The 13,699-nt window shown below is 45.6% G+C and overlaps 1 protein-coding gene across 1 annotated transcript in view; it reads right to left on the reverse strand.

Annotated features, from left to right (window-relative positions):
- The window catches only part of Dock5 (dedicator of cytokinesis 5), a 178,461-nt gene that overhangs the window by 102,789 nt on the left and 61,973 nt on the right, over positions 1 to 13,699 (reverse strand). The window contains exons 3-5 of the mRNA XM_055609624.1: positions 10,625 to 10,665; positions 4,195 to 4,250; positions 2,212 to 2,308 (exon numbers count right to left, since the gene is read on the reverse strand). Of these exons, the coding sequence (XP_055465599.1) occupies positions 2,212 to 2,308; positions 4,195 to 4,250; positions 10,625 to 10,665 (194 nt within the window). The remainder of the gene's footprint in view (positions 1 to 2,211; positions 2,309 to 4,194; positions 4,251 to 10,624; positions 10,666 to 13,699) is intronic.

Genomic DNA, 13,699 nt, shown 5'->3' on the forward strand with positions numbered 1-13,699 from the left:
ACCCCCTCATTAGTTATCGGGAGAGGGTTCTCATACCAACAGTGAGGTACCTCTCCATGCTCTGCTCTCCTGTCATGCCACGTGGGCATTCCTTTCACTAAACATCCGTACCACCACAAGGTACACACTGGAGTTGAGCCGACTCCTATTATCAGGCCCATGAGCCTCCATGAGTATAGTAGAAAGCTACCTCTTTTCATTATAAGTTGCCTTCCCTTGGGCATTTGGTTTCAACATCGGAACACAAACAATGCAGAAGACTCAGCCTGTACTAACCTAATACATTTTGCCACTCAGCAATTTCCAGAAAGAACATTAAGGAATAAACCCACATCCATGCCATTTCTCAACTATCAACCTTGCTCCATCCACTCAACAATCAATTAACTAGAACCAGAGTGCTTTCAGTGTAAGCACAAGTTGATCAATGGAGGCCACAGAGATGACAGCTGTATCCTTCCCCTCCCAGAGTGCATGATTTAGGGGCTCAGAGTTAGTGTCCTCATCAACTAAGTCTGAAGAGATCAAAAGATCACCTTCAATAAGGGCATAATGTCCCCAAGGGCCAGACTGTCGTTAGGCCGTTAAGTGTTCGAGTGGTCAAGAAGGAGGCATTAAGAATTAGTTTGTTTAGAAGACACATTTTGAAAAAGGACACAAGTGAGGCTTTGAAGGGGGGGGGGGGAGGCAGAGAAACACCGCATGCTCATCCCACAAAGGGTTGGTCACTCATCCTGGAATACGCAGCCCTGAAGGGAATGAAATCCTGCCTTTACTCTTAGGGCTAGTGCTGGAATGAGGTTGGTTACTGCCTTAGAACACAGGAACAAGAGCGCTGTAATAAAGAAAACTTGCCACATAAAGAAAAGAGAATGGCTGCTGGGTGCAGCTGTCTAGCATACGCCCTCACAAACTCAGGGTTCACATGTCCAATCAGAGAATATTATACTTTGCTGACCATATGACTTCTTGGGTCACCCACAGAAGCCTGGAAGTTCCCTACCTGGGCAAGACCCACTGTTATTCACCAACGAGGTCTCCAGCGAGGCGACATTAGAAAACAGTCTGTGGGTCCCAGAGCTAAGGAAAGAGCTTCCCAGACTGGAGGGGAGTCCGCCCCGCTGGCAGTGAACTTTGAGCATCTTGTGCACTTGCAAAATAGCACTTCTAGTCTGAGGATGTTAAGTGCCGGGAGTCCGAGGCAGGAAAAGATGCCTCTGGGCTCAGTTTGAGAGCCAAGCTGAGGAGCTGATGTGACAGTCAGTGGCTTTCTTGGTGGAGAACAGCACACGGTGAGACACACAGTGTGCAGGTGTGTCTTCGGGTCTCTCTCCCTCTTCACATGAAGCAATTGGTAGTCTACCATGGAGTTCACAGGAATGTTCTTATGACCTCCTGGCCAACGTCACCAACCCCACAACCCCTATCTTCTCTTCTAAACACTTCAAGCAGATTAAATTTCCCCTCCTTTAAGGTTTTTTTTTTTTTTTTTTTTTTTCCCTAATTCTATTCATGTGTTCCCCCGGGGCAGGGCATGCATGTGAATGTATGTGTGGCAGGGCATTCGTGCCACATTGTGTATGTGGCAGGCAAAGGACAACTTATAGAAGTTGGCCTTCTTCCACCACGAGGGTCCAGAGGATCCCAGCCAGGCTGCCAGGTGTGGATTTCATATTAGCATTCTGAGGTCAAACCAGTGTGGGGACAGAGAATACTGAGATGAGCCCAACCTCAGCTTAACACTTTCTATGGTTCTGAGTCTACAAGGTCCGATGGTGATGGCTGAGAACGGCGCCCTCAGGAGGCTGAGCACTGTGGTGTTTATACATGTCTTTTTGTGAAGATCCTAACACCAAGTGGTGCACTGATGCTAGACTATTAAGCGTTATAACTGCATAATTTTTTTATAGCAACGTTATAAGGGTTTATGTTTGAGGTACCCAAGAAGGCCTGGGAAATTGTTTGCAGTTATATGTCACTATTACTTTCACAATCAGCAAGACTGAATGAATGACCACACCCACTTCCCTCCATAATCCCATTATCAGCTCAGCTCCGGGGAAATGTGAATCAGCAGGCTTCCAGCGCCTTGGGCTCCAGGGAAGCCTCACCTGACTCGATGCAGAAGAGGTTCTGCAGTCCAATGGTCAGACCGAGGGACCAGAAATGACACCCAAGGCCACTGCCAGCGGAGCCCCAGGAGAAGCTTACCACATAGAGCTTGCGCCAGATGACGGCCCATTCTCGAAGTGTGTTTGTGAGCTCCTGAACCAGCGGCAGCTCCCCAGGAATCACGGTCTCATTCTGCCTACAGGGAAACAAGGGACGCGCTTTAATGCACATGATAGGAGCCGCCTTTTCTGACAGCCACACTCTTGACAATCAAAGGTAGGAAAGTGGCTGCCGTGCGCTGAGATAAACCAACCTGCCTTTGGAGTTGGGTTATAACTGAACGTGGGTAAACACGGAGGAAAAAAAGTGAGGAACTGAGAACATCCAAGTCTATAAACCTAAACCAAGTTTTCATATGGCACAGGCTACACCGGGACTCTACTTCCCCATGTTGGTTCTCCCCGAAAGTACCAGTGACCAAGCCAGGTTATTAGCTGGTTCCATCGGGCAGCTACTTCAATCATCTACATGGCATTTGACCTCGCCCAACAGCCTGCTAGTGGGAACTGATCCACGCCCTCTTCTAGAAAGGACTGGGAAGCAGCAAGTGAGGAAATGGGGACAAACCAACGTCCTCACTCACAGTCGGCTTAACTGAGTTTACTCACATACACTCTCACTGATATTCCGACAGTTACCCATAGGAGGAAGAGATCGGGGGAAGGCAAGCACTTAGGGAAGAGAGTAGGACCACCAGGTGAAAATGCGGACAAAGGATAGCTGAGTGCGAACTTCATGCAATATACTAGGGCATCTATGACTCATGAAACCTGTTACATGCCAATGAAGGAAAACTGCACGAGGTCCCCAACTTAGGGGAGTCAGGTTTTGCAACTTGAAGGCAGCTGGGACATCACACACTCACAGGTGTTGGCTCTTCCCTTCTGGCAGAGTGTTGAACACACTACATGAGGTACGCACTACTCTATCCTCCAACAGGATCTGTGTTCGATGGTTTTGCACAACCGTCGGCTGATGTGAATGTTCTGAGTACGCTGGGGGTGGCTGGGCTAAGCTACCTCTCACAGGTTAGGTGCAATAAACGCACTCTTGTCTTTGTTTATTAGCATATATTAATTACAGAATGAGCTTTCCTGTGACACTGGCCTGTGATATTTTTAACTCCGGTGGGCTTATAATGGTGCGATCAGGTTGTAAGCCTAGGAACAACTGTTCTGCTGACTCAACCCAGTAAAGTGGGCATCCCACCTTTCATCTGGCAGATGTAGTTAGAACAGGGCTCCTATTTTGCCTTCACAAGAGACACAGGGACGCTGCCCAGGAATGGTCCGCTGGGCAAAGGGTTCCTTGAGGAAGTAGAGGAGAATAGTTCCTAGAGCTGGTTCCGTTGTGGACAACCCGTGAGAACTTGAGCAGGTCTCTACCTCTTACCTTAAATTGTGGGTGCTGAGCTTTGGAGTGTCTCAATAACGTTCATCTACCTCAGAGGTTCCGGGATTCTGCGACATCCTCCCTAGCACCAGCCCATGGATTAGAGTTTTACTTTGTAATTCCCTCTTCCTATTTTGGGTGACCCCTTTTTCCTAAGGCGCCACTGAGTCAGTCGTTTGCAGGACAAATGACACGAACGAGAAATGCGTACTCAAAACTGGATGGATTTCAGCTACAGAACAAGCTCCCAGCCACTCTTTCCCCAGAATCTCACGTCAGGCCCATCATTACTGCTTTCCTCCAGGAAGCCATGAACATTCCGAGGTGCACTGGCAACTACATGATGTATTCAAGGTTCGGAGCTGAGAAGGGCAGACTGACGTCTCTCACATTCACATGCCCAGTGAGCAGTTCAAAACTCCAAGAGGAAATGGAAAGCCCTCAGAGTTCATCGCTGCTGCGTTTACTATTCTGGGGAAGGGTGTCAAGGAGAAATAAGCACAGAAAGAAAAGGCAGAAGGAGGAATTATATGAGAGAAAGCAGTGAGAGCAGAAAGACTTCAGAGGGTATAGGACATACTTTCATGACCATCTGAGCTCTTTGTCACTTTTTAGCGGACTAGAACTTACCCTCCATCTTCCACAGTCGCCTCTTTCAAATGGATGTACGTTTCAGGGAAAATGCCCTACAGAAAGAGAACTCTTGTTAGATGGTCAATAAAAACAATCTCAGAGCCAAGAGCATAAATACTGCAAAACGGGCGCTCAACACCTTGACAAAAGGAAATCCCCAACTGAGTTTGCAGGGCATCACTTATGGTGACCAATGACATTTCAGCAAAGGAAGGAGGGAAACACTAAAATAGTAGAAATTAAGATCTGGGCTTGAGATGCATGGGATGTTTTGAAAATAAAGAGCCAAAATGCCCCATCAGCTCAGAGAGCCAACAGTGGCAAGAAGCAGACTACTGAGACAACATGGCACAGGGCGCCCATTAAAGGGCATCTCACCATGCGTGAGATGGAGCTGCTAACATCTTATTAGCTTCCTACCTGTCAGCACTTTCACTGAAGACCGACTGCAAATCATTATTAGTTACCTGATCATCTTCATCGTGTCAGAGCCTCCAATTGACCTCTGTTTTATAATCCCAAGACGCATTTCTGTATCAGTATTATGACACTGCTCACTAGAGAAAATTTTTAAAAAGCCCCAAGGGGTAGCCGGGCATAGTGGTGCACGCCTGTAATCCCAGCACTCAGGGAGGCAGAGGCAGGTGGATCTCTGTGAGTTTGAGCCCAGGCTGGTGTACAAAAGGGGAGTCCAGGACAGCCAAGGATACACAACAAAAAACCTGTCTCAAAAAACAAAACAAAACAAAAAGTCCCAAGGGCACAAAACCATTGGGTGGGAACTAGCGGGCAGAAGAGATTTCTCAGTGGGAAGGAGCCATCCACATGAGTTCTCTTGAATATCAATAGTCCGTGCCTCCTCATACAATACTCTCAAGATGCCGCACAGAGAAGGAGCCACTGAGCCTTGTGTTAGATAGTATACCTGGCAGAGTAGATGAACTACATGGCATCTTGGCTTAATTACTCCTAGCCTTGCTCATGGGAGGGCTGGCATGATCTCTGTGGACAGTACATGTCAAGGATCGCCAACCACAAGGGTGGTGGGAGAGACAGCCCTACAGTAGTCTGTGGGATTATAGTTCAAAATGGGCCTGCACCCTGTAATCTTTAACAGGACAAGAAACCAGCGAATTTCGACAGTGGTTCCTCTTGGGGCCAGTTTCATGTAATACTCTTTCTCCTTTTGTCTTCCTTTGCCGATAAACGAGGAATCATTAGGGATTAAGCTGATCTCAGCACAGGCGATGACAGAGGGGATTCTGCAACTGCTTTAGGCAGAAGCAAAAACCCTGTCTCTTCATCTAGACGGGGTGATGCATTAGTGAGAAAAGAGCGATCAGGTTCCTCTATTGATGAGACCAAGGACACACATACACACAAGGTGACCTTGAGACTCTTCAGGTGTGCAGTGTAGAGAGTGATTGGGGGTAATTGACTAAGTTATAACAAAACAAACACAAATTCAATGTAACCCTGAAGACACCAGATTACTGTTGACATCTGAAAGAGGAACAGCAATGGTGGTGAGGTGGAGAGAGCAATAGTAATGAGTAATCACCTTCACATACAAGACATTATTACACAGGGTTTGCATGTATTTGGCTGTGTTTGTTTCCATAATGTTCTTTTACCACAGGGTCAATCCATGATCGGATACCTGCCCATCACCTTGCCCATTTAAGTACCTGCCCAATTAGAGAACTTCGTTGTGTAATACTTCCAGATTTTACTCTCAGCTCTGATTTATTTAATTGACAGTATTTGAATGTCTTCTTCCTATTGAAATTATCTGGAAGCAGTCATGAATGCCTCTGTTCACGGGGTACCAGTGCTACCTCAGCGCAAATACAAAGTGCAATCACCGGAGGAGAAGGCATAAGCACTGTCTTGAAAACATGGAGCTGGAGAAACAGGCCACTTGGTAAAGTGTTTGCCCTCGCAAGCACGAGGACCTGAGTTCCATCCCCAGCCCTCTCATAAAGGTGGGCGCGATGGCCAAGCTTGTCATCTCAGGCTAGGCAGATGACCTGGGGCGTGATGGCCAGCCTCGCTGAAGCAGTGAGTTCCAAGACAGTGGGAGAACTTGTCTCTAAAAATGTCATGGCAGAGGATACCTAAGAAACGACATACTAGGGGGCCAACCTCTGGCTTCCACACCTGTGCAGGCACACACAGGGATACAACGACAAGCCATATGTTACTGATTCTTCTCAGCACAATAAAAGAGTGAAGAACTCATGAAAAGAGAGAGGAGTTGGATAGGAGTGATCAGCTTAAAGCAGTAGCTCTGGGCCAACAAGATGGCACGGTGGGTAAAGGCATTTGTTGCCAAACGTCACAACCTGGATTTGAACCCCAGGACCCACATGGTGGAAGTGGAGAACTGATTCCTGCAAGCTGTCCTCTGACCTCACCATTCATGCTATGACACAGGAGCAAGCATGTGCACATGCATAAACACAAACATACATAAATGTATGAAAAACTCTACACAATAGGGTAATAGTTACAGGTTTAAAATAAGCTATGACATTGCTAAGGCTAGGAGTGTAGCTCTAAGACAGAACACGTGTTTCAGATGTGGGAGGTTTAACGGAACTTGCCTAAGTCTCCTAAGTACCTGGGATGATAAGTGTGCACTTCCGGGCCCCGCTGTTCTTGGTATTGTGTATGATTTGCCCAGAAAGTTTTCTGTTTACACTCTTACATGTTAAAAAAAGGAAAGGACTGAAATTAAGTGACCTGGGCATTCTCTGTCTCTCTCTCACAAGCAAGAAGCCCAAATGTTAACACTGCTCATCCGAAGAAAAATTCTAGAAAAACATTTTGCAAATCAAGAAGAAAAAAAAAAAAAAAAAGCCTGCTGAGGGGGCTGGAGAGATGGCTCAACGTTAGGAGCACTGACTGTCCTGCCCAAAGGTCCTGAGTTCAATTCCCAGCAACCACATGGTGGCTCACAACCATCTATAAGTGAGATCTGGTGTCCTCTTCTGGCCTGCAGCCACACAGGCAGACAGAATACTGTATATAATAACAATTAATAATATATAAAAACAAATAAATCTTTTTTTTTTTAAACTTGCTGATTTCATAGTCTGGTGACTATGCTAATCCCTGGGAGCCAGCCAAGACGAAGGTACTCAGAAATACAAGCAAATGGTGACTTTGAGACTTATGCTAACCACAGCAGATAACCTGCACAAGTGTGCAGGCATAAAGGCCTTGCTATGCAGAGCCCATTCATTTGTCATCTCATTGCTCTGCCGCCTGCAGCATGACCGAGTCATGGCGGCACTTGGCAGTTTACAATCACTTAGTCTCTGGTGAGTCCTGAATCAGCCTGGGTCTTGCATGTCTGATGTGCCGCCTCTCTCTCTCGGCTCTGCCTTTCTTTTCTCAATGCAACCTTCTCGTGAGAATAAAACGATTGTATTTCATTTCAACTAATGATCTTCTCTCTGTTATCCTGCACACACATAACCACAATCCTGCCAGGATTAACGATCAATATGATCGATTTCTGTGAGGCTTTAGTCCTCTTCGAATTGTAAAGCCACAGAGTTTCCTTTTATCACCACTCTAAATGGCTAGATAGGCTTGCAAATGACACCAATAATTTCTACGAGTACAATAGCCTTTCAAATAGCTCTTTCCTTAAGACAGGAAAAGGAGGGACCAGCATCGGACAGCATTTCTCTCAGGCTGCATCTCTTAATGAAAACTGAGGCCTTGTTCCATCTTTATTTCTTGGAAAGATAATTTAGTTAAATATGCATATGTGTATATATATATATATATATATATATATATATATATAAACATACACATATATGACAATGCACAGTTATTGTGCCAAATTCTGTTCACATCTTCTGTTTGTTTGTTTGTTTGTTTTTTGAGACAGGGTTTCTCTGTGTAGCCCTGGCTGTCCTGGAATTAGCTCTGTAGCCCAAGCTGGCCTAGAACACAGAGATCCGCCTGCCTCTGCCTTCCTAGTGCTGGGATTAAAGGTTTGCATTACCACTGCCTGGCCTCACGTTTTTCTTTACCAAGAGACAGAGAAGCTCTTGGCGAATTTTTAAGCATACCAGTTTTGAAGAACATTTTAATTAAGAAAAAAACAAACAAGCAACACAGCAATACTACAAACACAAGCGTAAAGCACTAACTGGACCATCTACTATTTCAGTTAGACCACCAGGGGCAGCACTAGCTGGATGGATGCAGACATATTAGGAAAGCACGCTTTTCCACGCTGGGACAAACCCTTACGCAGGTAAAGATCTTGGACCTTGTTTTGACAGTATCTGCTGGGTTTGGTTGTTGCTTTTGTTGTTGCTGTCACTGTGGTAGTGGGTGGTGAGAACCACCCGAGGGCCTCTTGTATGTGAGCCTCTAGGTAGTGTCTGCCATTCTAATAATTTGGAGACAGGCTACCACTAAGTTACTAAGGCTGGCCTTGAACTTGCCTTAGTCTCCCAAGTAACTGGAATAACAGGTGTGTACTGCCAGACAACGGTTGTTCTTGATATTTCAGATATGCTTTGCATGAAGAAAGTTTTCTGTTCATTTTTTTTTAACATATTAAATTTTAAGAGGAAAGGGCATGGGGGGGAGGGGCTGGGATTGGGCTGTAAGGTGGCAAAATAAAAATTAAAAATTAAAAAAAATAATAAAAAAGGAAAGGGCTAAGAATTTAAGTGACCTGGATATTCTTGCTCTCTCACAAAATCAGAATAAAAAGTTAACCTGTGTGGGCTGGGGGGCGGGGCCTGGAACTCTGGTGGATGTCAGAGGGCACCCTTCAAAAGGTGGCTCTCTCCTCCCACTGTGAGATCCCAGGATTGAACTCAGGTCCCTGGAGCTGTGCGGCAAGAGCTTTCCCCTGCTGAGCCATTTTGCCAGCCCAGTCATTAACTCTTACTGTTTCTTGAAAGAAAAAAAAAAAAACAAAAAACAAAAAACAAAAAAAACCCCACAAAAACAACGTCCACAACTGTGAGTAAAAATTACTCCTAACGGGGCTCAGCTCACACCCAGCAGGAGTGGGCGTGCCAGGCACCAGCTTCCCTGAGGCCTTCACTCCTATCATCCTCTCATCAGGCCACACATCTGACGGCTACACTGATCTCTACTGGAAACGCTGGGGATGCTGAAGTCAGCAAGAGACGAAGTGAAAACAACTCAGCTGGAAATGGCACGTGGCACAGGACTCTCACTGTGACTGCAGAAAAGCTCAGCCACCAGGGCATGGCAGGAACGAGGGGAGTCGTGCCAGGGGGACTTGGCACCTGCAAAGACAGCAAATGTTCCTTTGTTTGGTTAGATTATGAAATCGTCAAAGGGGAAGAAAGTGTGTGTGTGTGGGGGGGGTGTACAGGCAAGTGTGCGAACACTGAGACTGAGGCCACACTGGTCTTCAGGTTTCTGTGACTTCTACCGAGCAGGCAGGCGTTTGAAGGCTCTGTGCTCTCCTGAGATCTGGAGGTTTCACTGGCCAACCTATACGGGCCTACATCTATCTGGTCCATGTTGTGTGAGTTTTTCTACCCTTTGTGCCCCGATAAATTCAAGTGTTTTTCGAAGCCTCTGCTTTTGGCACACAAGCTGACTGTGAAATAATAAAGCCGTATCAACTTTGCTCTTGCCAAAGAAAAGCGCTGGCACATCACACTGGCCCAGCAAGCAACATCAAAGGAAAAGCGCTGATGGGGTCTAAAGCAAACCCAGGAGTGTGTTAACACAGCTACTAGACGTTCTTTAGTTTGATGATGAGTTGCCCTGACACTGGGAAAGGAAACTGTCCAGGCCCGTGTTTTCTCCAACTCTGCCCAGGGTGAATCACAAGAAACACATTTACAGTCCAGTACTATACCGGAAAAAAAAAAAAAAAAGCAATAAAAAGCACGAACTACATAAAAACCTGAGGTAAACGTGTCACAAGCATCTGTTTTCCAGCTTTGTTTTCTGTTACATGTTGGTTATAATCAAGTAAAATGACTCCGTGGGCCTCACAGTATGAAATCACTACTCTGGTTTGATGGGATGAGTCAGTTGACAGGACCCTTCAGCTCTGGCAGTGTACAACTGGAAATTAAGCACACAGGGAAGGGTGAGTCCTGCCCCTTCCTCCCTGACACAGGTCCCTAGGGCATTGTTACTGTCCTGCGGCTTCACTCAGCACCAAGGGGAGACAGCAGGAAGTCTGGGGCCATCACTTGAATCGGCTGTTGGGAAACATATCCATGGAACTTACGCTATTCCTCTTGAGCACTGGGGCCCTAGTATTTGTTCTCAGATCAAAGGAAGAGTCATTGGAAAGAAAGCAAACCAGCTCTAGAGACAGCAGATAAAGGGATTGCACAGCACAACACAGAGCTAGAGGACGGCCAAAGGAAGTAAGAAACGGAAAAGTGTGTCATACCTTTTTAGATCTGTTCTGTAGGGCGTACCCTCTGTACCAGCCTGCGGGGGAAGGGGAGAAACAGAACATTTTATGTTTCCTGGGAGAACGAAACAACATCAGCAACATACATTCTCACGCTCCATCAGCAATCCTGCGATGGAAACCAAGAGATCAGTACCGATGAAACCTTTACAGCAGTAGTTCTCAACCTGTGGGTTATGACCCCTTTGGGACCTTTTCACAGGGGTCACCTCAGACCACTGGAAAACACAAACATTCACATTATAATTCATGATTGTGCTATTCATAATAGCACAGTTATGGTTATGAACTAGCAATGAAAATAATTTTATGGTTGGGGTCACTACAACCTGAGGAACTGTAGGTATTAAAGGGTCACTTCGTTAGGAAGGCTGAGAACCACTGCCTTAGACTATGAACCATTCCGACTCTTACACAGTAAAGCTCTCGGTTACAGCTATATTCCCTTACTGACCACAAGACTCATAATCTTCACAGAGGGGGCTGAGAGATGACTCAGCAGTTACGAGCAGCTGTTGCTGTTGCGGAGGACCTGGCCTGAGCCTCCCAAGTGCTGAGATGTCAAAAATAACACCATACACCATACCGAGTTTTCATTCTTTTGCAAAATCCCATCGAGGTATTTATATACAGACAATCTCCCATTTGTCATGGAGTACACAACTTAGGGTGTCCAAAACCAAGTATTTTGTATAAAAAAACCAACTGAACACTTGGTCTTTCTTATAGCCAGGCCCATTCACCTAAGGTATCTTAGAAGGCAATCAGTCAGTGGTCATCTTGCCTCAGGAAGACGCTACTGTAAACAGAATCACGGCAGTAGGCGGTAAGTAGACGAGGTCTGTAGGTAGGATTGCAGGCATCTGCCAGCACACCTCTTGAGCTATCTCACGTTTGTCATTTAAAATACCAATCAGAAAACAGTCCCATACTCTGTGTTTTTTACATGTTACAAGTATAAAATTGAGCTTACTTCTTTGGGTGCAAACTGAATAACACTTTCACAAATTTTAAATTGTCAGTGAAACTAAAGAATGTAAGGATTTGCTGTGTTGCAGGGGGGGGATGGGGCTTTGGTATGGCATTATACTCTGTATCGAGCCAGGTAAGGGGCTGAGGAAAAGGTCTCTCCACAGAGACACTGGTCTCCTCTCAGGAAGCTATCGTACAGACAATCAGGTTAAGCTGGAGTACACTGAACATTCCTCCCCTGATTCAAGGGGAGTCAAGAGACCCTCCGAGGTCTTGGTTCTGCTAAGATATGAAAACAGTTTTGCAGGAATGGCTGGCTTCCACATCACCGTGGATCAAGGGCGGAGCTCTGGGTGACACCGAGAAAGAGCAGGTGAGGCAGTTTTCACTTTTCAAGCCCTATAAAGCCAAGGAGTCGCAAGACAGACTTCCACCCACTTGCCCAGAAGAATGCATCTACACGCCTGTAAATAGTGTTTTACACAGCCTTTCATCACAAAATTAGGTTTCCTAAACCCGTCATCTTGGGGGGGAAAAAAAGATTTCCATATAACCCTCGAGTGTGTCTCTAGAATCACAGTCTTTTTAAAACTGCTAGGAAAAAGCACAAAATTATTAATCTGGACTTGTCAAACTGAACACTTATTTTCCTCGGCAGCAGGCACTGTAGGCACCTAATCTACATCTGGGGAGTGTGAGCGAATACTTAATAAGAATGCAGCTACTATATAAAGTGAATAAATTGTAATAAATAATAAAAAAAAGAAAAAAAAAGAGTGCAGCTACTAATGATTGCTAAAAATTCCCAAGGCTATGATCACAGCGCACAGGTGTTTTGTTATTCCTATATTATAAAACTGGGTTGCAATACAAACAAGACTGCAGTTTTCCTATTAATTCTCAAGGTTCAATACAAAATTATCCTAATTAAATACAGTCTGCAGTCAGGCTTCAGTACACTTCACCATGCAGAGGCAGCGAATGGTGAATCAGAAAGCAGTCTGCAGTCAAGCAGAGAACACGCGGTATGAAATGGCAGGTACGTTCCTAAATTACCCTGTAATCACAACAAAAGGAACTGGCCAGAGGGGGCATCTTAACTACATCTAAGTGAGTCTCCAAAAATATGTTCCAGCGACCATGGCAACCTGGGCTGCCCTTCTGGGGTATAAAGTCATGTCAGTTTCTTGGGTACTGGCCCAATCCTGGATAAATATATATATATATATATAATCTCTGATTGGAAACTATTGGAGTTCCTAATTCCACAGGCAAATTTACTGGCTTTATCGAGCTCTCTATAACTTTTGTCAGTCAAGACACTACCATCTGCTCATCCTACCTGCCTGTCCAGGTAGGATGTCCAGGTGGGACGGCCTCCACCTAACAAGTGTCCCTACCTGGTTCTTCTCCTCCCTCTGTGGTAGTTCAACAAAAATTTAGCTGTGGAGAGCAAGTGTTGTTATCACATAGATATTACATAAATGAGCTGAGCTGAGGACACAACTCCGATGATGAGCTCAGACAGAGTAATGTGCAGTGTCTGGGGACATGGATATTTGATTAGATAAGATGATCAAAGACAGATCAGTCTGAGAAACTAAAAGGAACCAGGCAGGAAAATGACTAGGGAGAAACGTCCAGACAGGAGCAAATCCAGTGAAAAGGCTATGAGGCAAGAATTCTGTCTAAAGACAGGGCTCAGAGGAAGAGAGGGAGACTGGGAGAAGGCACCATGAGGGTGAGGAGAGTGGGGGTCTCCATTCCGGACACCCATTAGACTCGCCAGGGAACTTTATAAAATACTGATGCCTGGGCCATTTCCCCAGATATTTTTATTTAATCAAGCGCACAGATTTCAAGCTTCTCAAAGGATCCCTGGTGACACTAATGCATTGGCAAAGGTGTCACCCCAGGCAAAAGTGCCATGTACCGTGTGGAACCTGAGCTTTAGCCTAAGAAGAACGGGAAGCAATGAAGAGGAGGAGAGTGTGAAATGCCATCATGTTTTGTGCTTTAAAAAAAAAAATCCATCTGGCTGCTGTACAAGAATGGACCCTGGGAGGTGAGAAGCAGTAG

This window comes from Psammomys obesus, unplaced genomic scaffold, assembly GCF_907164565.1.
Source record: "Psammomys obesus unplaced genomic scaffold, mPsaObe1.curated_primary_1811, whole genome shotgun sequence".
NCBI classification, from domain to species: Eukaryota; Metazoa; Chordata; class Mammalia; order Rodentia; family Muridae; genus Psammomys; species Psammomys obesus.